General features: G+C 51.9%; 1 protein-coding gene across 1 annotated transcript; it reads right to left on the reverse strand.

Annotated features, from left to right (window-relative positions):
• Positions 1-4,792: 4,792 nt before the first annotated feature.
• Positions 4,793-19,538, reverse strand: Prdm12 (PR/SET domain 12). The gene is made up of 5 exons (XM_036183379.1): positions 19,316-19,538; positions 17,329-17,519; positions 15,855-16,010; positions 7,461-7,572; positions 4,793-5,208 (listed from the first exon to the last, which is right to left on the reverse strand). Exons 1-5 carry the CDS (start codon positions 19,536-19,538, stop codon positions 4,793-4,795), a joined length of 1,098 nt encoding a protein of 365 aa, XP_036039272.1.
• Positions 19,539-22,230: the final 2,692 nt, after the last annotated feature.

The raw sequence follows: 22,230 nt of genomic DNA on the forward strand, positions 1-22,230 counted from the left end.
GACAGCCCACAAAGCTTCCCCCATCCTCCTGGAATGCTCGCTTCTGAAGCTCTGAAGGAACATGGAAGAAGCCAGACTCCCTTGAGATGGCCATGATGTAAGGAAGCAGTCAGGCATGGCAACTTGCCAACTGTAGTCGGGAAATTTCTCCACCCATGCACAGACTCATGTCCCAGCAGGCCAGCTCTGAGGCACACTCAGGGTATCTGCTCTTCTAGTTCAGGAGATCTGAGTGTAGAATCTAGGAAAGGCTTGAAGGAGAGAGTAAATCATGCTTTCTGGAGAATGTACTAGGGTGGCATTAGTGGTGGTGGTAAAGGCTACAACCCCATTCACCCACTAAAGACATCCTTGTATCTACTGAGCACCTCCTATGTGCCAGGCACACACCAGTGTACTGTATTTGTTTATAGCTGTTACCTAGTAACCTCCTTAGAGCTAAGTATCACCCCCAGTTCCATGTGAGGAGCCTGAGGCACAGAGTTTTTCATTCATTGCTTCAAATCACACAGCTAATAAATGGCTGAGTAGGGTTTCAAACTCAGACCATTGCCCTCTGTCTAGAATCCTCTACTACTGGGGTTCCTAAGCAAGACAAAAATAGAATACAGGCTAGCCTTGCAGTGATTATAACTATTCCATGTGTGTCAGCCTTGCAGTGATTATAACTATTCCATGTGTGGTACCCGAGGCTTGGTCCCTATTGCTATGAGAATGGAAAGGAGACATTTACCTAACACCAAAGCTTGGTTCCTCCAGAGAGAACATGCTGGGCTTGGTGGCATGTGACAGTCATCTCAAATGCAGCAGGAGGATTGCTTTGAGTTCAAAACCAGCCTGAACTACATAGTGAGTTCAAGACCAGCATGAGATGTAGAGAAAACCCTGTCTCAAAAACCAGAAAAAGAAATAAAGCAGTAAAAAGCACCCCGAAAGCAAGGTGTTGGGGTTAAATGAGAATGTTCCCCCATAGGCTTATATTTGAGTCCCAGTTGAACTGTTGGGGAGGATTAGGAGGTGTGGCCTTATTGGAAGAGGTGTGTCACTGAGAGTGGGCTTGGAGGTTTTAAAAGCCCACATCAGGCCCAGTGTCTCTTTCTGCCTGCTGCCTGTGGATCAGGATGTAAAGCTCTCAGCTACTGCTCCGGTACCACGCCCGTCTACTTCCCATCATGATGATTATGGACTAACCTTTACAACTATCAACAAGCCCCCAATTAAATTCTTTCTTTTAGCCAGGTATGGCGGCACACACTTTTAATCCCAGCACTCTGGAGACAGAGGCAGGCAGGTCTCTGTGAGTTTGAAGCCAGCCTGGTCTACACAGTGAGTTCCAGGATAGCAAAAGCCAAATAGTGAGACTCTGTCTCAAAAAGACAACAAAAACAAGCAAACAAAATGCTGTCTTCTATGAGCTGCCATGGTCCTGGTGTCTCTTCACAACAACAGTAACTAAGACATAGAGGTAGATGGGTCTCCATGAGTCGGAGGCTAGTTTGGTCTGTATAGCAAGGCCCAGGCCAGCCAGAGCTATGCAGTAAGGTTCTATCACCAGCCTGGTCTAGAGAGGGAGTTATAGGACAGCCAGGACTACACAGAGAAACCCTGTCTCGAAAAACCAATACATAAATTAATTAATTAATAAAACCCAACTATAAAGGAAGAAATGAAAAATGTTTTGTTTTTTTTTTTTTTTTGCCGGACAGTGGTGGCACAAGCCTTTAATCCCAGCACTTGGGAGGCAGAGCCAGGTGGATCTCTGTGAGTTCAAGGACAGCCTGGTATACAGAGTGAGATCCAAGACAGGCACCAAAACTACAGAGAAACCCTGTCTCAAAACAAACAAACAAACAAAAACAAGTTTTCATTCACAGACAACATGGTCGTACCTAGAAATTACCCTAAGGAATACGCTAGAAAGCTTTCCGTGGGTTTCACTGGGTTTTAAGATACATGGTAGAGCTAGGTGTCATTTAGTGATTGAGTGTTTGGTCTAACATATGCAGGTCCTGGGTTCCAATGATGCCAGCTCTGTCTGCAACATTCTCTTCCCTCCAACAGATGCACCCCAATAGGCTAGTTGCAAGGGACACACCAGGTTTTTGTTCCCCATTCAAGAGATCTGAAGTTAGGGAGTATAGGACGGGTTTGGAGGGAGAGGGGTCAGTTGTGCTATCTGGAGTGTGGAGGGGGAAGGGGTTCATGGAGGGACAGGTCTGCACCACAAAAACAAGAGATCAAAATCAATATGAAGTCAAAGTACATGGCGTCCTTGTGGGATGGGAATAAAGCCCTTTGGACTGAGTCTGCAAGTTGAGCAGGATTTTGTGGCCTGACCGTCAGGATCATGACCTCTGAGGTCAGACACCTGAGCTGAAACCCTGCTTTGTGCTCCATGGCTGAGTGACACAGACACATGATTCACTATGTCCATATTTCACACAGACATCAAATAAAAGGGCACTTGGAAAGCTGAGGGGAGGGAACTCACTCATCAGTGTGTGGGGAACACTCTCAGAATGCACATGTTCTAGTCTCAAAATTTGCATGGCTTTGTGTGTGTGTGGGGGGGGGGGCTATGCTCTTGGGGGAAGGGGCTCAAGGTTTACGCTGGGGGTATAAGGGGTGGCATTTCAGCAGGCCTCCGCCCGGTGTGCAAACTCCTTGGGATAACAGTCCACATCTATTTATCTTTGCATCCCAGTGGCATAGCAATTTTCACACATCTGCACACTTAGGTCTAACCTGTGCACACCCCGAGGCACCCGTAGCTGTAATTGTAGTACATTGCCACCAGGTGGGCTCTGGAGCCTGCTAGAGAACAGAACAGCTTTTTGTTTAAAGACCCTACTGATTTCTTGGAAGTTTGGCTCCAGAGCCTTCCTGTTCCTTGGCCTTCATTAAGGTGTGTGAATGCTGTCAGCCTGACACTAGAGTCACCTGGGAGAGGGCATCTGAGCATGCCTGAGGGTGATCACCGTGATTGCATCAATGGAGGCAGAAGGACCACCCTGCTGTGGGTGACACTATTCCCTGTCCCAGATCCCAGATGGAGAAAGGACCGAGCAACACGCCTTCATTCCTTGCTCTCTCCGGCTGTGGATGTGACGTCACCAGCTGCTTGAGGCTTCCACTGGTTTAACCTCCCTGCCTTTATGTACTATACCTTCTACCATGAGCCAAAGTCAGTGTTCTGCCTTGGGTTGCTTTTGTTAATGCTGTCACAGTACAGGAAAAGAAACTAAGCCGTTGAGCCTGAAAATGGGTGTGGTACATCGCTTGGTGTTCCTTGTGGCCCACTCCCACTGCCTCCTTAAACTTCTCCAAGGTGGTCATGAGAACAAAATATTCTAAGTATAGGTGGGTAAATTATAGCTTGGGGAACCTGTACTGCAGTCAGCCAAACCATGAGAATTCTGTCCTGCTGCTTCAGGATTCCACATGCTCTACACTGTGGCTTCTCTTGGGGACCCGGCTTTTCCTTACAGAGGATACAGCGGTGAATTTTAGAAGCAGTCGGTGGGACAGCCCCTAGCCATTTCCATTCTTTACCCACTTTCTGAGTTCCAAATGTCTCCGACAGAGGCACGCACCCGCTCAGGGGCCAAATGATACATGTTCCAAGTAATTTTTATTTTAGAATACAAGAGAAGTACAAATGTATTTACAGTACATATACAATCAAATAATATATATCACAGTTTCGTAAATATCATCTTAGATAAACATTTACAAAGTTAAAGTGACCGTTTTCTGGGAGTAGAACACACTTTCTTGAAAACTCTATACATTTTATACTTTTTGTTAATATTATTATAGTTTTGTATTTGTTTTGTTTTTGTTTTTTAATTTTACAAACGCCCTGGTGTGTGGAGGGAGGATTCTCATTAATGACAAGGTTTGAGATGACACCAGAGGGCGCCCACGGTTGGAGCAGGGAAAGGCGTGGGCAGGGGCGCGTGGCAGTGTGGCACGTGGGGACGAACCCCGGCCCCCTGCCCCAACGCCTCAGAGGGTTTTCTGCACAGAGAAGCCAACCTCAGCTCCAGACAGGCCTGTTCGGTCGATCATTCTCTTGTTTGGGTGCGTCGTAGGGTGGAGGTGAGGGTGCCTCTCCATTCCTAAACTCGAAGACAACAGAGCTTTTGGAGGGGGGCACTGGTCTAACTCCTGCGTTCTACAGATGGGGAAATTGAGACTACAAAGGGGACAGGGTCTTGCCCAGGAATTATGATGAATGTTCCTTGGGTCTCCACTCTCAACTTGCCCAACACACTTCAGAGTGTATTGGCGTCTCGTCTTTCCCTGGGAGCTAGGTGCTGGGAAAGTAGCCTGAAGGAAAGCAGGGGCCAGGAAGAGCAGGTCTCTCCGGGTCTGTTCTAATCTAGGCTTTCGGCCCCGAGGCAGAGATGGGCATTGCCCGCCCCGGGCCCACTATGGACCAAGGAGGTGGTTCTCCCTTCCACTCCCAAGTACTAAGCTCTCTTTGGAGATCGTCTGTCCCTCTCCTGTCATCCACGAAAGAGATGTTCACATGGGGGCGCGGCCCTGCAGGAGGGAGACTCCGGGATGGGGCCGGGCGTGGGGACCTGCTCCCAAGAAGAGGCCACAGGGCAGCCACACCAGCCGGGTGGCCTGGGCAAAGAGGACGTCGCCCCTCGGTATCTTCCTCTGCGAGACCGATCAGAAGTGGGTTCCAGGTAGCCCGCGCCTCGGCGGCGCGCGGCACTGGGGTCAGGTCCGCCGCAGCGGCGGTGGGGAGGCGCGTGCGCGTGGGGCGCGTGCGCGGCGCTCACAGCACCATAGCCGGCAGGTGGTGCGCCGCGGCGGCGGCAGCGGCGGCGGCGGCGAGCGCGGGTGCGTGAGCGTGGGGCGCGGGCAGCGCCGGCGAGTGTGCCTGCAGCGCGGCGCTGGGCGGCCGGTGGCGCGCGCTCTTTTGGTGTGCGCGCAGGCCGGCCAGCTGCGAGTAGGCGCTCTGGCACACCTGGCACTTGTAGGGGCGCTCGCCCGTGTGCAGACGCACGTGGTTGCGCAGCGTGGACGACTGGCTGAAGCGGCGGTTGCAGAAGCGGCACACGAAGGGCTTGTCCAGAGTGTGGATGCGCATGTGCGAGCGCAGGTTGCTGCGCGAGTTGAAGCCGCGGTGGCAGATGACGCAGCGCATGCGACCCGCTGTGCCGGTCGCGGAGTCCGCCGGGTGGAAGTCCTCTGGCCGTGCGGGCGGAACGCGGGACCCACGGCGAGGGCGGGAGGGAAAGAGAGCAGCCCGGTTAGCACCCACGGCGGCTGCGCCCGGTCCCCAGTGTACTCACTCCCCTGAAGATCGTGGGCCACGCAGCCCCGAGGGCGCCACGGCCGTGACTCTGCTTGCTCTAACAGCAGCTAGATTACAGCAGGACCCAACCTGGGAGGACTTGGCGACATGGCCCCAGGAAACCTTAGCTTTCTCATCTGAAAAATAGCAGGCGGTCCGGGGTAAGGGGGACAGAGGCAGGAGAGTCTCTTGAGTTCCAGGCCAGCTAGGGCTATTTAGAGAGATCTTGTCTCACAAAGCAGTAGGCGGACCGGACCGCATCAGATGGCCTGCGGGGTGCCTGGGCTAAAGGCATTCTTTTGCATCCAAGCCTGATGACCTGAATTGGACCCCATAGTGAAGAAGAACTGACTCCTACTAGTGTCCTTTAACCTCCACATGCGTGCAGTGGCACGCATGCCTAGATGCACACAAAATATGTAAAAATGTAAAAATAAAATAAAGTGGGGTGTTGTTTTGTTTTTTCGAGACAGGGTTTCTCCGTGTAGTTTGCGCCTTTCCTGGAACTCACTCGGTAGCCCAGGCAGGTCTCAAACTCACAGAGATTCACCTGCCTCTTGCCTCTTGAGTGTTGGGATTAAAGGCATGCGCCACCACCGCCCGGCAATTTTATTTATTTTATTTTATTTTTATTTTTTAAGATCTTGTTGGACCAGTAGGGGATAGTAGGATTTTGCAAATTCATCAGAAAAACGAGTCACCGGAAATGTTTTCTCTATGTTTAGTTAGAATGTGAGAAATGCCTGGGTCCTAACAGGCCACGCATAAAGGATAGCAACTACAGTGACCCTAAAAAGCTCTCTCATTCACTCACGTCACAAATATTCACTGAGTAGTCAGTATACCTGGGAACTACTGTTTGCCCATTTTCTCATTGCAAATGAGGGCAACAGGGGCATTCAGGGAAAAGCAGGGCTCTGTAGCCTCTGTAGCACTAGCCCATGAACCTCAGGCTGCTCCTTTCTTATCTCATCCACCCCCCCAATATTTCCAGACAGGGTTTCCCTGTGTAGCCCTAGTTGTCCTGAAGCTAGCTCTGTAGACAAGGCTGGCCTCAACCCCAGCTCTGCCTGCCCCTGCCTCCAGAGCGCTAGGATTAAAGGCATGTGCCACCATGTCCAGCTTGCTTCTCTTATAAAGAGAGAGAGAGAGAGAGAGAGAGAGAGAGAGAGAGAGAGAGAGAGAATAGGGTATAATGACACACTTCTTTAATCTGAACATTGGAGGGGGAGGCAGGAGAATCAGAAGTTCAAGGTCATCCTTAGCTACATAATGAGTTTGGAGGCCAGCCTGGGATACATGACACACAGACACACACTGCCTTTTTTTTGTTTTGTTTTGTTCTTGTTTTTGTTTTTCAAGACAGAGTTTCTCTGTGTAGCTTTGGAGCCTTTCCTGGAACTCACTCTGTAGACCAGGCTGGCCTCGAACTCACAGACATCCACCTGCTTCTGCCTCCCCAGTGCTGGGATTAAAGGCGTGCGCCACCACCACCCGGCCACACTGCCTTTTTAAAAAAAGAAAAGAAAAAAATGTCACCATAGTTTTGTAGGGCCAGGGAGGGTGATACTCATCAAAGATTTCGTGTCAAACTGAGGGATTCCGGGAATCTCAGTACTAAAAAGGACTTAGGTCTTGAGCCAGTGGCTTCTACTGTGATAAGCCATAGCCCAAGACACACAGGCTCATTCTGCCTATCTTAACACAAACTATGCAGCTACCTGATGGCAGGCCCTACACCAGGACCTGGACAGAGATAAGAGGGGACATAGAGATGCCCTCAGCCCACACCTTCTCTTTACAGATGAGGAAGCTCAGGGACAAAGCTAGTCTCAACGCCATACAGTGAACTAGAAGTCAATGTGTGCCAGCTGTCCTGTCCAGCTCTCCAGCCACACCCCATCACCTTTCTGAGATTTCCTTGTCTGCATGGAGACAACGGATCTGGTCCAGAAAACAAGACTGCCGTTCCCTTGCTCAGCCTGTGCTGTCTGCTCTGGAAGAAGTGGCCTTGTTTGACCAGTAGGTCCCATGTGTATAATGCTAGAGGAGGTTGGAGCAGGGTCCTCAGAGGCCAGGAGGCTCCCTGTCCCCAGCTATCCCTTCCATGGGTCATTGTCACCATGACCCCATGGGGAATACCTACCATGCTTGTTTTTCTTCTGCTCCTCCTCCAGTCCCGGCACACCAGGGATGCCCAGGAAGGTATTATGGGAATTTCCATACCACACCAGCAGCTCCTGGTCAGGAGGGATCATCTGCAGGGAGAGAGGCAAGAGGAGATCAGGGAGGTGGCAGCTGCCAGCAGGAGGCAGGGGTCTCTGCACACCCAGCCCTGAGAAAGCCAAAGCTGGGACTATCCCACTGAGCTATTCCAGACAAGTTGTATGTATAGTCACTGAAGGCCCCAGGACATGGTCCCCTCTGTTCCCCTCTCTTTGCCCAGGTCATCTTATGATTTCTGTCTTAGCTTCACCACACAAAAGCATCCAAATTGACAGCCACAAGAAAACAAAGGAAGACGAACAAGGGGTGGGAGTGGGGGTGGTGGGGGGAAAGCAGCTCAGTTGCTAGAATGCTTGCTTAACATACACAAAGGCCTGGACTAGATCCCCAGCTCTGTGGGAAACAGTCCTGCTAGTCACTGCCACCCCAGCACTCTCAGAAGGTCAAGGTCATCCTTGGCCACGTAGACAGTTTGAGACTGACCTGTAACACATGAGACTCTGTCTCAAAAAAAAAAAAAAGAGAGAGAGAGAGAGGAAGCCTCACAAGCAGAAGGAGCGTGAAAACCTGGAAACGTTTTCACTTTTTTATTCAGGGGAATTAGAGTCAGACAGACAGACAGACAGCCCTCAGAGCCATAGAGCTGAGCCAGATGTTTCCAAGGAGTGTGGCCTGTGGGGTGCCCTATGGCTACACCCTGCCTGATAATATTCCGGGAACAGTTGTTATCCCAGGGGCCAAAGGCAGCATCCAGTCACATAAGCTTCTCTCCCCAACACAGGGCTCTCTGCAGGCCTCCATGCACATGGCAGTGCTAAAAGAGAAACCTTGGGATTGACAAACACCTACACCTTTGCAAATACCCAAACAGCCCTAAACAGAATGTTTCTCTGTGTCCTAGGTCCGTCATCAAGAAACCCAAAGCAGTCAGGCAGTGGTGGCGCAGGCCTTTAATCCCAGCACTCCGGAGGTAGAGGCATGCTGATCTCTGTGAGTTCAAGGCCAGCCTGGTCTACAGAGTGAGTTCCAGGACAGCCAGTGCTACACAGAGAAACCCTGTCTCAAAAAACAAAAAACAAACAAAACAAACAAACAAAAAAGAAAAAAAGAAAGAAAGAAACCCAGAGCTGATGACCAGTCAGGCTTGGCTGCCCTCAAGAGAATGATGATGGCTACTGACTGAGAGAGTATGGCGGTGACAACCCATGGGAGCTGGAAAGCCTGCTCTCTGGACCCTGGCCAAGAAGGACAAACAGGAGAGACAGCCAGTCTCTTTGCTGAGGTCGACCTGGCCCTCCGTAACACTGGCCACAGCTCCTGGAGGTCAGTGTGTGAGGTGCCCAGAGAAACTCAGCATCTAACAAGAGCACTGTCCTTCTGGAGGTCTCTTTTAGTGGAAGGACAGAAGATCATATGGGGAGCGGGGAGATAGCTCAGCTAGGAAATATTTACCTCGTAAGCTCGTGAGGGCCCAACTGAACAGCTAGGCTTGGTGGTGTACCACTTGTAATCCCAGTGCTGGGAGGTAGAGATAGACAGACCCTGGAGTTCACTGGCTAGCCACTCTAGCCTAACTACCAAGCCCTAAGCCAGAGAAAGATCTTGTCTCAAAAAACAAGGTTTCTGAGCAACAGTGCCTGAGGTTGAAGTCTGGTCTCTATACACTTAATACACATATATAACACAAGCATACACACAACAAAAGTATGTGTACACATACACACACAACACAAGCATATACACGAGTACAAACACAACACACACACACACACACACACACACACACACATACACACACACCACAAACAACCACACAAAAACACCTGCATATACACATGTACATACATAGAGAAATCACATGGAATTCCACCCATGAGTGTGTGGAGCCACCCCAGAGTAGTGGTCAGGGAGAGTTTCTCCCCTTCCATGTGAGCCAGAGCCTTGGGTCCACCTTCCATGGAGAGAGTCCAAAAGACCCCCAAGACCATCCACCAGTGTTCAGAAGGGGAGAGGAGGAGAGGGCAGGAAGCTGCAGGTGTCTCGGCTGCTGTTTCTCTACTGAGATACGCCTAGCATCACCGTGTCCCTTCACACCAACCCATAGCCATTGGCATCCCAGCCGCCCAGGAGCATGTGTGGCCAGTCCCACTGGGGAGATGAAATAATGGAGAGCAAGCACCGTTCCTACGAAACACGAGCAAAATAACACAGATAGCAGATAAAGAGAGCTGCTGCAAAGAGAGCTGCTGGCCACTTAGAATCTGGCCAGAGCAGAAGTCCTTCAGCATCTCCTTTCCCACCATGGTCACCATCCAAGAGACCACAGGGCCAGAGCTGGAGGCCTTTCCTCGAAGAGGAGGAAAGAAGAAATGTCTGTGAACCCCTCAAAGACTAGATGATGGAATTCAAGTACTTAAGATATTGATTGAGGGGTATTTGTTTGTTTTTAAGATATGGATTAGGAAAGAGGGTACTATTGAAGATGGATCTCATGTTACCAAGTCCCTGTGTGACCCTAGGCAGTCTCTAAGCGTGTCCTTGGAGACAGCCTCTAGGCCACCTGTACACACCTTGTAGGTGATGGGCTACAGAGGGCCCTGCTGAGCCCTGGAGTCGGGGATGCTGGGACCACTCAGGCTCTGTACCTGCCAAGAAAGTAATGACATCACTCGGCCTCAGGTCTCTTAGTTGGAGAAGAGAAGAGTCACTATTTTATGGGCCTCTCCGAGAGTTGTTGGGGAACAGGACGACAGGCACAAAGTTCTCGGTACCGTGAAGCTGTGGAAGTGTTGCTGACCGGTTTCCTAACTTGCCCATCCCCCAGAGGAACCAAAAGTGATCTGGGCACCTGAGTCACTGCACTAAAGCCCAGAGCCACTGGCAGGGTGAATGTCCACCTGAGGCTAAGCTCGGACGTGGGGCAGGGGGCATGCCTCCATGGGTGGAGTGCTTACCTAGGGTGTATGGAGCTCTAGGTTTGGACCTCAGCTCTACTCAGGCCTGTGATCCAGCACTGAGGAGGTCAGGGCAGGAGGATCAGAAGTTCAAGGTCATCGTTACCTAAATAGTGAATGACTGGTCTCCAGACCAGCCTGGGCTATGTGAGACTGTGTGTCTCAAAAATAAATAAGTAGAATGGAGACTTGGCAATTAAAAGTACCGGCAGCTCTTGCAGAGGACCTGTGGCTAGCACACAACCGTCAGTGACTCTGGTTCCAGGGGTCTCACCCTCTCCTGGCCTTCGAGGACTACAGGCACACGTGTGTGCACATACATACATGTAAAATATGCATACACATATAATAAATATTTTTAAACTTTATAAATAAATACTGAAACTATTTTTATTCAACTGAAAAGTCAAACCTCATGGGAATAGAGGTCTAGCTGTACCACAGGGTAATCATGAGAAGTTTCTCTCTCTTCTGCCCTGATGCCCAGCTGTTGCCTACACCTCTCTGGGTGTGTTCCCCCCAAAATGAGTCATTTTGAGACTTGGAATAAATGCAGATTCAGGCTTTGAAAGAGCAATATGAAGAGACAGTGTGACCTCTGGTTTTATAAAATCTACTTTAAAATGAGCACATATTAGCTGGGCATGGTGGCGCACGCCTTTAATCCCAGCACTCCAGAGGCAGAGGCAGGCAGATCTCTGAGTTCAAGGTCAGCCTGGGCTACATAGTGAGTTCTAGGACAGCCAGAGCTACACAGAGAAACCCTGTCTTAAAAAAACAATGATCATGTATCATTTCTATATGTACACAGCAGCGACAACAATCCTAAGACTTTTCAGGAAAGGAACCCTACTGAATAGAATGTACTAGAATTGGTAATGAAACACCAGACAGCTAGAGGCTATGAGCAGTAGGAGAAGCCCATGTCCCCTTCACAGAGAAACAGGACTAAGAGTTGCTTTGACCTTCAGAGCCTGGAATCCTCTACCTCTTCTCTCCACTTACTAAATACTGCAATTACTTTTATTCAACTTGAAAAGCAAAGCTCATGGACATATTATAATTGTGTTGCAGGGCAAATAATGGGGAGCTACTCTCTCTTGCTCTAGATGCCCACTGGTTGCTGATGCTTTCTGGGTGTGTCAGCATCTACCAAAAGCCTGTGTTGGAGCCCAGGATATCCTAGAACTTGCAACCTCTTCTCTGAGACCCTGGAAATACTGTGCATAGACCACCTCAGTGCATTGAACAGCCACAGTCCCCCATAACTGTTCCTACCGAGTTCAGCTGGTGAAGGCTGGAAGGGCTGGGAGCCAGAATCAGCTGCTCGTTCGTTTTTGGTTTGCGACATGCAAGCAATCATCAAAGGAACTGATCCCCATTTCGTAAAATCCACTCTGCCAAGCCCAGGGAATCAGCATTGCCTGATTCCTGCTGACAAGTCTCATGACCTCTCGCTAGTTCTTAACGTTCCTTCCTTAACTCTGGTCCTGCCCCATTTCAATGACAGAGGGGCAATGACAGGCTTTCAGGTTTGCTCTCCTAATACAAATTCATGACACCCCATTGAACACGCTCCCTGGAGGCTCTGACACCTGCCCCTTCCCGGAGTGACACAGAAGCATCTCTGTGTCATCTGGATGATCATCGGTTTCCATTGTGCACAGATGTTCTGACACACCAATTAACAGAGCCCCAACAAGAAGATGCTGGCTGGGGAGGCCACACAGCACAGCCATCCATGATCTAGCTCTGCAGCAGATAGCCTGGGGTTCAACTCGCAGCTCCAGAGTATCCCCAAATTGAACCTTCATTTTTTCATCATTAAAATGGGGACAAGGGCTGCGATGAGGTTCAGCAACAGAGGACCTATTCAGTATGTATCAGGCCTTGGGTTCAGTCCATGGAACTGTGAAAAAAAAAAGTACCCACTACAAAAGCAAAAAGTTGCTAAGTCCCTTTGAAAACGTTTTTAGTGTAGTGTCGGTGCATGAGAAATGCTCACGGCAGCATAATTTTCGTTTGTTTGTGTTTGTTTTGAGACAGAGTTTCTCTGTGTAACTTTGGAGCCTGTTCTGGAACGCACTTTGTAGACCAGGCCGCCGGGGAGTATCATTAATGGTGCTGATCACTAATGACGGTAATCATCAGAGCCACTACTGAGCAAGGTCAAAAGGAAAACGGTACTTATCCTCGAGTTGAGAAAAGAGATGAAGATCCAGGAAAAATAAAAGGCCCAGCAGCTCTGAAACAAGAAGGAACGAGGAAGCCCACATTTCAGGGCAACCATTTGCCAATGCAATACAATACAATGAAACAGAAGCAGGAAAGGCTGGGGAGTCTCCCCGCTGTACAACACCCAGATAGTAAGTAGTGTTTGCTTCGTGTGATGGCAGCCCCCTCAAGCTTTCCCTTGTGAGGGTCTCTTGAGCAATTCTCTTGCTTCCTGGGTGAGCCAGTTTTGTTTTCCTGGAAGAGGTGGGTCCCTGTGGACACCCTATCACCCAGAGAAAGATTTATTATTTATATTTAGTATACCCTTGCTTTCTGCTGGGTGCTTTCTATAAATGCCATTTGAGGCACCTGAGGCAGGACTGAGTGAGTGTCCAGGCAGAAGCAAAGCCAGAAGGCTGCAACACACCCTCATGACCCCAACCTGGAATGCAGAACAACGTGTGGCGGTACTCTAGTGCCGACCTGAGTTCCCAAACACAGTCACCTCTCTCTCCCTTTGGCTATCCATGACTTCATAGTTGTGGAATATTCTAGAGCAGCAAAGTGTATTCTTCTGATTGAAGAGAGACATTTCCCTCCACGTTTTGGCAAGTAATGGGTTACTGTTATAAATAGTGCTTGTGAGTGGCGGAAGACCACAGATCATGGTAAAGGTCCCTCTCTTCGGCTAACAACTCCCTCTGCACACAAAGAGAACAAACAACTGATGAGTCAAGACTTCCCAGGAGCTGCCTGGGCGAGCAGAAATATGTCTGGTCACACTCAGACAAATAAGTGGAATTCTGACATTGTTCAAAAATGATTTGAGAGAATTACTGCTTTGAAAAAATGTGCCCAACTTCATTTATGAAAAGTAATTTTGGGCTGGGTATGGTGGTGAATGCCTTTGATCCCAGCACTCTTGAGGATGAGCTGGGCAGATCTGTAAGTGTGAGGCCAGCCTGGTCTCTATATATACTGGGTTGTAGGACAGTTAGGGCTATATAGTAAGACCCTGTCTCAAATTTGAAAAAACAAACTTTTGGTTTTGTTTTGTTTTTTCAAGACAGGGTTTTTCTGTGTAGCCCTATCTGTCTTAGATCTTGCTCTGTAGACCAGGCTGGCCTCGACCTCAGATCTGCCTGCTTCTGCCTCCCAAGTGCTGGGGTTAAAAGCGTGTACCACCACCACCTGGCAAAATAACAAACAAATTTTAAACAAAAGAAACAAAAGTAATTTGGAAATATTTTGTGTTTCCTTGTGCCCCACTTCAACAATCCCTTCTTAGCAGGGTGATTCACTCTAAACACTACACTATCATGTGAGAAGTATGTGTATGATAGGTACATATATGTGATAATGTGTGTGCTATATGTAGATGTGTGTATAGCCCATTCTTTCATAAACTTAAATTTCTGATAAACATAGATGAACTTTTTCTCCTAATCATACAAATTCCAATCCTCCTTGGAAACATTCCTGACCCTTCTTGTACCCTAAATTCTACTTCTGGGCAAATGGCATTCACATGTCCTGATCTGACTTCAATCCCCACCAGTCTGATGTATCTAGTATGATGGGACTCAGGCCACCTCTCTGCCCCAGCTGGGATCCTGAGTGCCAACATGACATAGGCATTCTTGGCCAGTCTCCTGTGTCTGTGTACATGTGCATGTGTGAATCTGTGTATGTATAAGTATGTGAGTACAGGTGTGTGTGTGTGTGTGTGTGTGTGTGCATTGTGTTTGTATACATATGTGTGCACAGGTATGTGTCTCTGGGAGTGTGCACACATATGTGTGTGGGGTGTGTGAAGGTATGTGTCTGTGTGTGTGTAAGAAAGCCAGAGGTGAGTACTTTGTTAAGAGAGAGTTCAACTGCACCAGAAGCCGATTCTTGGAGGTGGCAATCCAGTTGGATGGTCACAGGAGTCACACTGATCCTGCCTGAGCTGGCACTACACTGACACTCCTCAGCTCTCCTGGCATTTCTGAATGCCAGGGCAGACCTGCCTGTCTTGCCTCACCCCCTGCTCCCTGGTCTTCTGTGGGCTAACAGTCTGCTGTGACTCAGGCCCTGGCTACACAAGGCCTAGGCAAAGTCCCAAGGGTCTGGTCATTCTAGAACGGTCCAAGAAGTTAGCAGGCATGGACACATGGAAGAGTCTTGAGTTCAAGCTCAGGGTCATTGCCAGTAAATGGAGTGCAGCCAGAAAGCCTCCCTCTTTCCCCCACCAAGGGACTTCCAAAACAAGTTAGCAAAAGTACAAGATCTAGAAAAACGCAGTGGGACATCCCTGCTATCCTCACAGCACTTAGACAACTTCCCACATCCAGGGCAAGACACAGCCAAGCTGCATGCCAAGAGATCCTGTTCAAGAACCCTACTGCTGTGCCCCTCCTTGGCTACCGTTGCTCCTCCCTCACCATCTCCTGATGCCACGTCTTTTCAGTCTCTGCCAGGCATCTCCCACCTTCAGGACTGCCTCCTTTTTCTTCCCAGACCCTGGCCCTGATTCTACTTTTGTCCACTTTAGAAGACTCTCACACATCATACACACCCCCTAGCCTTTCTTCAGTAACACATGTGTGTGTGTGTGGGGGGCAGGTTTCTGTGTAAAAAAAAAAAACTGGATAAACTCAAGACCCTCCTTGTGTGGGAGTCAGTATGTGGGAGGCCCGACACAAGGAGCTACTGCTGAGACAAAGTACTGACCCACACACCGCTGGCCCCCATGTGTGCAGAGTGAGGGATGCACACAGCTTCCATGGACCTTTATCATCCCCAAGTGCAGCCTCCAGCCTGCTTCCCTTAAGTCCTGCTTTCTCTATTATTCTACTTTTTCACACACACACACACACACACACACACACACACACACACACCACTCTCCTCTGTGTCTGAGATATTCACCACAGCGTCAAGTTGCAAGCCCCATCTTCTCCCAGCTGTATCAGCAAGCTTCCCACACAGGGCTTACTCCTGGCAACCATGGCACATAAGCCTCAGCCCTACACCCAGGCAGAGCCAGTTGGGCTGGCACCAATGTCCTTCTGTCTTCTTTGGTCCCAGGACACAGCAGCATTTGCACACGCCTCACTGTGACGTGTCTCCATCTGTCTCTATGTAACAGTACATGCACATACCTCTATGGCCTTGTAGAAGATGCTGGTGCCTATTTGCACCACCTCCAGGTTCTGTTCCTGTTCATTCCGGGCACACTTGATGTAGGTCATCCAGCTTCGGTGGTCTTCCTGGCTAGCGTCGATGAAGTAGCGTACTGTGCCATCCTCGTTGAATACCTAGGCACAGGTGGAGCGGTGATGGGGTTAGGCAGAGCCGTGCTACATGTGTGACCCAGACACATCAGTAGACATTCTCCTTTTTCCAAAGAGCTCTAGGAAGTGGCTAAGGCTATCGTCAGCTATGCCTTCCGGTCCAGGAAAGGGAGGTTAGGGGCACAGTGACTTGTCTGAGGCAAGGGGCAAATAAGGAGTCAGTCTTCAGAGCTCCATGGGTTCACCCCCAGAAGAAAAATGTCCCCCAAAGATTCCTAAGCAGGTAATATGTTCTGCTGCCTGTCCAGGTTTGCTGCAGAGCCTCAGAGAGGAACGCAAGAGCTTGGGAGGCACTAGTCTCTTGGCCTGGCCTACGCCCCTATGTGAAGCCAGCTGCTAACGGTCCTCAGAGCTCAGACCACACCCTAGCTTCCTACTGGGCAATGGCTGGAAGACACCGACTGGGCCCCAGTGTCCAGGGAAGGAAGAAAGCAGGGTCTGGGTTGTCTCTCTGCTCTTCCTCCAGTTGCTCTGAGCAGCTGCATGCTATCACACGAGCTCCTGCCAGGTGGGGCTGCTAGGGTGGCAGTGGGGGGCACACCAGTAGGGTGTGCCATCTGGCAACTGTGGGTGTGCAGGGCTGTGGGGGAAGAGCAATGGTGGAGTGCTGCTTGCTACTGGGCGAGCTCTGTCTTAAGGGGAGCCCTCCCTGGCATCCGACGACACTGTTGGAGGTGGGATGAGAGTCAGAAGGTTAGAGATGGAAGCCTTTCATATACTCATTTCCTTCTGCAAAATGAGAATAAAATAATAGCCCATAGAGCTGAGGAGATGAGCTCACAGGCTGGGGAATGAGACTGCTGTCTCAGCACCTAGTCAGCCATGATTATTTTGGAGGCCACCAGGCCTAGGACTGGGAAACCTATTCTCAAGAAACACCCAGCTTCCACTGTCCTCCATTCCAGCCACACTTCACCATAGGCCAGCCTCAGAGACCCGCCCTTGCAGCCTTTAAGGCCAGGGAAAGAATGTGGGCAGCTCGGAGAAGCCCAGAGAAGCCTCCTTCTCAGCCTCTGCACCAGAACCCCCCTGAATCTCAGCTCTGTGGTCACATATGAAGTATGGCTAACAGCCTTGATTGGGAAGCTTGGAAGCAAGAAGGGCAGATTTTTTTCCAAAGCAGGCAAAAGGAAAAGAACCATTGGCATAGAAAGCTCGGGGACAGGAGAGTGGGCCCCCCAGGGTGTTCAAAGGGTCAGCACCTACAGCTCTGGAACGGAATACAAGCCCGGAGGGAGCCTGCCCAGCTGGCCACCGAATCCTTCTCCAAAGCTCGGCCTACCTCCCACATCAGGTTGTTGTTCTTGCAGATGTCCACATGCTCTGGGGCAATGACTCGGCCAGTGAAGGGCCCCATCTCCGTGCCTGCCTTGATCCAAGTCTTGGAGAAGATGCCAAGGCCCTCGCCAGGGATGGAACTCTGAGCGATGATCACTTCCACCGGCAGCACCAGGCTGGACAGCTTCTGCACCTCTGCGGGGGTTGGGGATGGGGGTTAGAGGAACCCGGGATTTTTGCGCTAAAGAAGGCCCTACCCTTCTCACCCAGGACGCTCTCTCCCTGATCAGTGCACAGGCAGCCCCAACATGGGCGAATCTCTCCTGTGGCGCGCTATAGACCTGTGCACAGCGGTTCAGTCTTATTTTACAACCCAGGACCCTCTGTGCCTTCTAAAAGCAAGCGGTGTATCGTGGTTTATTTATTTATTTATTTGTTTGTTTGTTTGTTTGTTTATTTAAGCGGAGAGTTACTGGGGATCGAACCCTTAGCATGAAGCGCTCTGCCGCTCAGCCCTTGGGACTCATTTCTACAAGTCTCTCCACAAATTCTCCAAACATCCACAGCCTTCAACGCCTTCCGTCACCGAAAAGCTTAGGAACCAGTGAAAACGTTTTGTGTTTACAGACAGAGAAACTGAGGCCGGGTCTGGCGAAGAGGTAACGTCCAACCCGGGACTCTTCATTCAGCCTTGTTCCTGACTCTTCAGCTGGTGACTCTGGGCTCCTTGCGTGTCTCCTGGACTCGGTCAGCACTGGGGACAGATCCCCAGCTTGGAAGGTGGCACCGGCGCTTCTGCAAACTAGGCTGCCAGCTCTCGGTGTCATCTTCCCATGGCACGCCGGTGTCCCTCTCTGCTTCCAGGCTCTAGGGTGCCAGGGAGGGCGGCACCCGGATCAGGCGAGCTCTGAAGTCGCCTTAATGGGCGAGGAAGAACCAGTGGTCCCTAGTCCCCAGAGGATCCCCGGTGGTGCCTCTGCTGCGGGGGTGGGAGCGGCAAGGCGCACAGGGGCGGCCTCCTTGTCTTACAAGGTTCCCCTCTAAGCTACCTGGGAAAATACCCGGAGAGCCGGCCGGCTGAAAGGGGGGGTTAAACGGTGTCCATTGCGGAGCGGCCGGCAATTTGTCACGCGGTTAAAGTGATCGCATTCATTCGGCTCCATTCGAAAGAAATTGCTAATTCTAAATTCATTAGCCCTGGAAGAAAGCTGTAGCAGTAAGTTGTATCTCAATGCGGAGGGGACTTGTTTAAAAGGGGCCGAGGAATTCTCCTTACAAAAAGGGAGGATTAGATGGTTGACATAGCGTGAATGGAAGTGGAATTAGTCTTCACGGTAAATTAAGAGAGGAACAGTAATCTTAAAGGGGAAGAGAGGGGGACGCTCAGAGACGCCAGCGCTGGGGAAAGATATTGTTTGCGGGGTGACGAATGAGGAATAAGAACTTGAGACATCTTAAAGAAAAGGAACTTTCCTCGCTCATTCTCTCCCTCGCTCTCCTCGGCTTTTTCTCTCCGGCCTGCCCGCCCTCCGCCCCTTCCCCGGCCCCGGCTGTCTTTTACAGTTTTTGGTTTAAGTGGGAACTTTCGCGGGTCAAGCCCAAGTTAACCAAATGAATTTAAAACCCGTTCTTTTTGAGTCAACTGCTATTACACGCCCAGTAAGGCTTTTAATGCCAGGAAACCGCGAGCTCCAGGCTGGAGGGTGGGGTGGGGAGAGAAGACACAGAAGAGCCTGGCTGACCGACGACGTAGGTCGTCTGGGTCGCTGGGATTTGGTTCTAGAGCGCCCTGCATTGCTAGCTGCCTCCGCTCTGCTTCTGTGTGGCTGTTACAGCCCGGGTTTGACCCGCGGAAAAAACGGAGGTGCGCTCATATGGGAGAGCATCCCGGTTGTGCGCAGGAGCTCCCTATCTGGCCACCGCGCCGCTCGACTGAGAATTGGGGGTAGCCAGGAAGAGCGAGGGGGAAGAGCCCCGACGGCGCGACTCACCTCCTGAGAAGGACTGTGCCAGGACTTCGGCGGTGAAGGCAGTCTTTGGGCTGGCGTGGTGGCTCTTGTCCTCGAGCAGCTGTTCACCTAGCACGTTGCGCCATCGGCCGTATAAGAAACTGTGCAGGATGTCGGAGGTGATGACCTCTGCCAGCGCCAGCCCCGGAGCCTTCAGCCCTGTTTTGAGCACCAGGGCCTCAGCTGGGAGCACAGAGCCCATCATGGGCGGCCAGGGGCGCGCCGGCGCAGCGGAAGGACAGCTTAGGTGGACTTCGGAGAGGCGGGCACCGAAGAGGGAGCACAGGACAGAGAGGAGAGGGGTGCGACACAACGCCAGGGAGGAGGGGGAAGAGAAGCAGGGCGAGGATGCACTAGGGAGTGAGCAGCAAGAGGGTGGCTGGGAGCAAAGTGAACCAGGCGGGAGAAACCCGAAATCTGCAGAGATGGTAGAGGCGGCACCGAGGGCTGGAAATCCGCGGGTAGAGACAGGGGCGGGTACCAGGAGGGGAGAGGGAGAGGTGAGAGGCGGGTGGCTGCAGAGAAACACCGACCAAGGGCTCTCGGTTACCCACTCGCCTCCTGCACATCCAGCCAGGACCGTCCTCCCCTTGGCAAAATCTCAGCTCCTTTATAGGAGCCGCAGTGACCCTCCTAATTGGTTATTAATGACCCCCTGACGTCGAAGGACAGACTTGTACCCGGCCAGGCTGGAAGGAGCCTTCACCGACAGCGAGAGGGGCGGGGGCAGCGCGGACCGCTCAGAATAGTCCCCCTCTGCTCCTCCCTCCCCTCCGATCCTTCCTCCTCCTCCCCCTCCTCCTCTCCCCGTGGGAAGCTCCAGGCAGGGAGGGAGGCTCAGCCCGCGGCCGGGAGAGGAGGGGTTGCAGTAGGGGCTGCGACACAGCGAGGCTCGCCCGTACTCCGGGGACTAGACTGAGCGAGAGGGGACGCATGGCTGCAAGCCCCGAGGCCCCCCCCCCCCCCCGCGCGCCCACTTGTCCCAGGCAAGACCAGGTCCTCACCTTCCCAGCACTGCCGGCCACTCCCGGGGCTGCGTGCCGGGTGCTGCTCTCCTGAACCAAGTCAAGTACTCTGTGGGGTCCCCATCTCCCTCTCGCCCCCACCCCCTGCTCTCTCAGACTCTTCACGCCCTAGGCTGCGACAGCAACCCGGAGCTAGTGGCTCCTGCTTGGGTGATGCAGATCGCTTGCTCTGGCGGAGCTACCCAAGCCGGCTTCGCTTCAAACGGGGCTCCGCAACAGCTCTGCTCGCTGAGCGCAGCGGGTGCAAAACTTCGGCCAGCACCGAGGGCTGTTGAGGCAGAACTACCGGCGTTGCTGTCGGGGCTGGATCCCACACAGGATGGCTCCCAGCCCTAGGAGCACTAAGTTGGGGTGGGGAATAGTGAAGGGCTGACCCACTTGCACGCTTGCCATCAGATACTGGCATTTGTGGGATGCCCGGGACCAGTGTAAGGTGGGAATTGCAGGGATCCAAAACCAACGCCTCGGAAATTGCAGGCACCCCAGAACAAACCCATCTGCTGCTGGGCTGGCTTTCGAATCTGCATCCTAGGACCGTCAAGCGTTCCTTTCCTTTTGGTCTCCTAATGATCGTTCTCTTTCTTGGCTCCCTTCTCTTCCTTCCCCCTCCTTCCCGCTGCCCCACCTCGCCCCAACAGTGGATTTTATGTAGTCTTTCCAAGGCACCTGGCAGCCAGTCCCACACCTCTTCAGAAACAGTTGCTAAGTCGGGAAGACTGCGGCTTCCTGCGTACATTGAAGCCTCCTGGACAGCCTCAAGCTTTCCCCCTCCAGCTCCAGAAACAACCACATTGGAGGGGCACTGGGGACACCTCCCCCAACAGCATAAGTCCTCAGCCACCTCCCCCGCCACCTGTGCCGCTGCAATTTCAGACTACGCTAGGATAAGTTCCGCAGCCTGCAGGCTAGTGTGCGTTCTTGTCTTGGGTCTCCACTGGACAGCGAAGACTCTTCAGGCCTTCGAAGCCCTGGGACTTGGGCATGGGTAGTGCTGCCAGCGCAAGACTGGGACTTGAACCTCGGGCAGGAGCCTAACGACCCTAGGAAAAGAACCCTTTCCACCACCAGTTCGCCAGCGCTAAGCCTTCCTCGCTCCTGGCAACCATGGGATCCCAGGTCTCCATAAACCCTAGTCGGAGCCAGTGGTCTCTGGCTTCCTCAGCCCGCCAGGCGGGAGACTGGAACACCAAAGCGGGCGATAGACTATCTTCAGACGCTGAACCCCTAGAGCCCAGAGGAGAGTGGGTGTACCGGGCAGGGAGAGGGACCGACGGGCAGGGCGCCAGCAGAGGGCAGCGCTGCAGAGGAGCAAGCGCTGCCGGTGGGCTGGGGTTTCTTTCAGATGCCGCCGGTGAGTTAAATCGGCTTGCGGAGGGTTCCAGTCTGACGGGGAGAATGGAATCCAATGTCTGGGTGGCAAGGGGACCTGACCGGCGCCTGGATCTTGGCTTCTGTGAAGCCTGAGAGGAGGGGCGCCTGAGCTGGGCAGAAGAATGCCAGCAGGCTGGGTGCTCAGCTTCCAGCTCCGGAGCCTACCTCAGCGCTTGCGGGAGACTAAAGGGGACTGAGGACGGCAGACCATCCCGGGGACAGGCCTTCCCTTCTCTGGGCCTCTGGGCTCTCCTGTCCATAGTGGTTTGAGTTGGACTATGTGCTGAGACTTCGTCCCAACTGGTGGCTCTCCCCAGAGCTGCAGAGGATTTTGAGAATTCCCTCGCCACATTGAACTGTGAAAAGCTCCTAGGTCCCAGAGTCCTTCATGCCTGGGGCGAATTTGCGTTCCAGTCCCAACATCGAAGTCAAAAGACAAAAGGACCAAAGGCTCAGGCTGCGACCGGGGCGCCCCGTTACTTTCCTTAGGATCCCCAGAAC

This window comes from Onychomys torridus, chromosome 4, assembly GCF_903995425.1.
Source record: "Onychomys torridus chromosome 4, mOncTor1.1, whole genome shotgun sequence".
Lineage (NCBI taxonomy): Eukaryota > Metazoa > Chordata > Mammalia > Rodentia > Cricetidae > Onychomys > Onychomys torridus.

What these genes read in the sequence shown, in the direction of transcription:
- Prdm12 (XM_036183379.1), bottom strand. Translation starts at nt 19,538, where the DNA reads ATGATGGGCTCTGTGCTCCCAGCTGAGGCCCTGGTGCTCAAAACAGGG. An exon ending in GGCACAGTCCTTCTCAGGAG is followed by an intron (nt 17,520 to 19,315) that starts GTGAGTCGCGCC and finishes CAACCCCCGCAG; the next exon opens with AGGTGCAGAAGCTGTCCAGC. An exon ending in ACAACAACCTGATGTGGGAG is followed by an intron (nt 16,011 to 17,328) that starts GTAGGCCGAGCT and finishes ACCTGTGCCTAG; the next exon opens with GTATTCAACGAGGATGGCAC.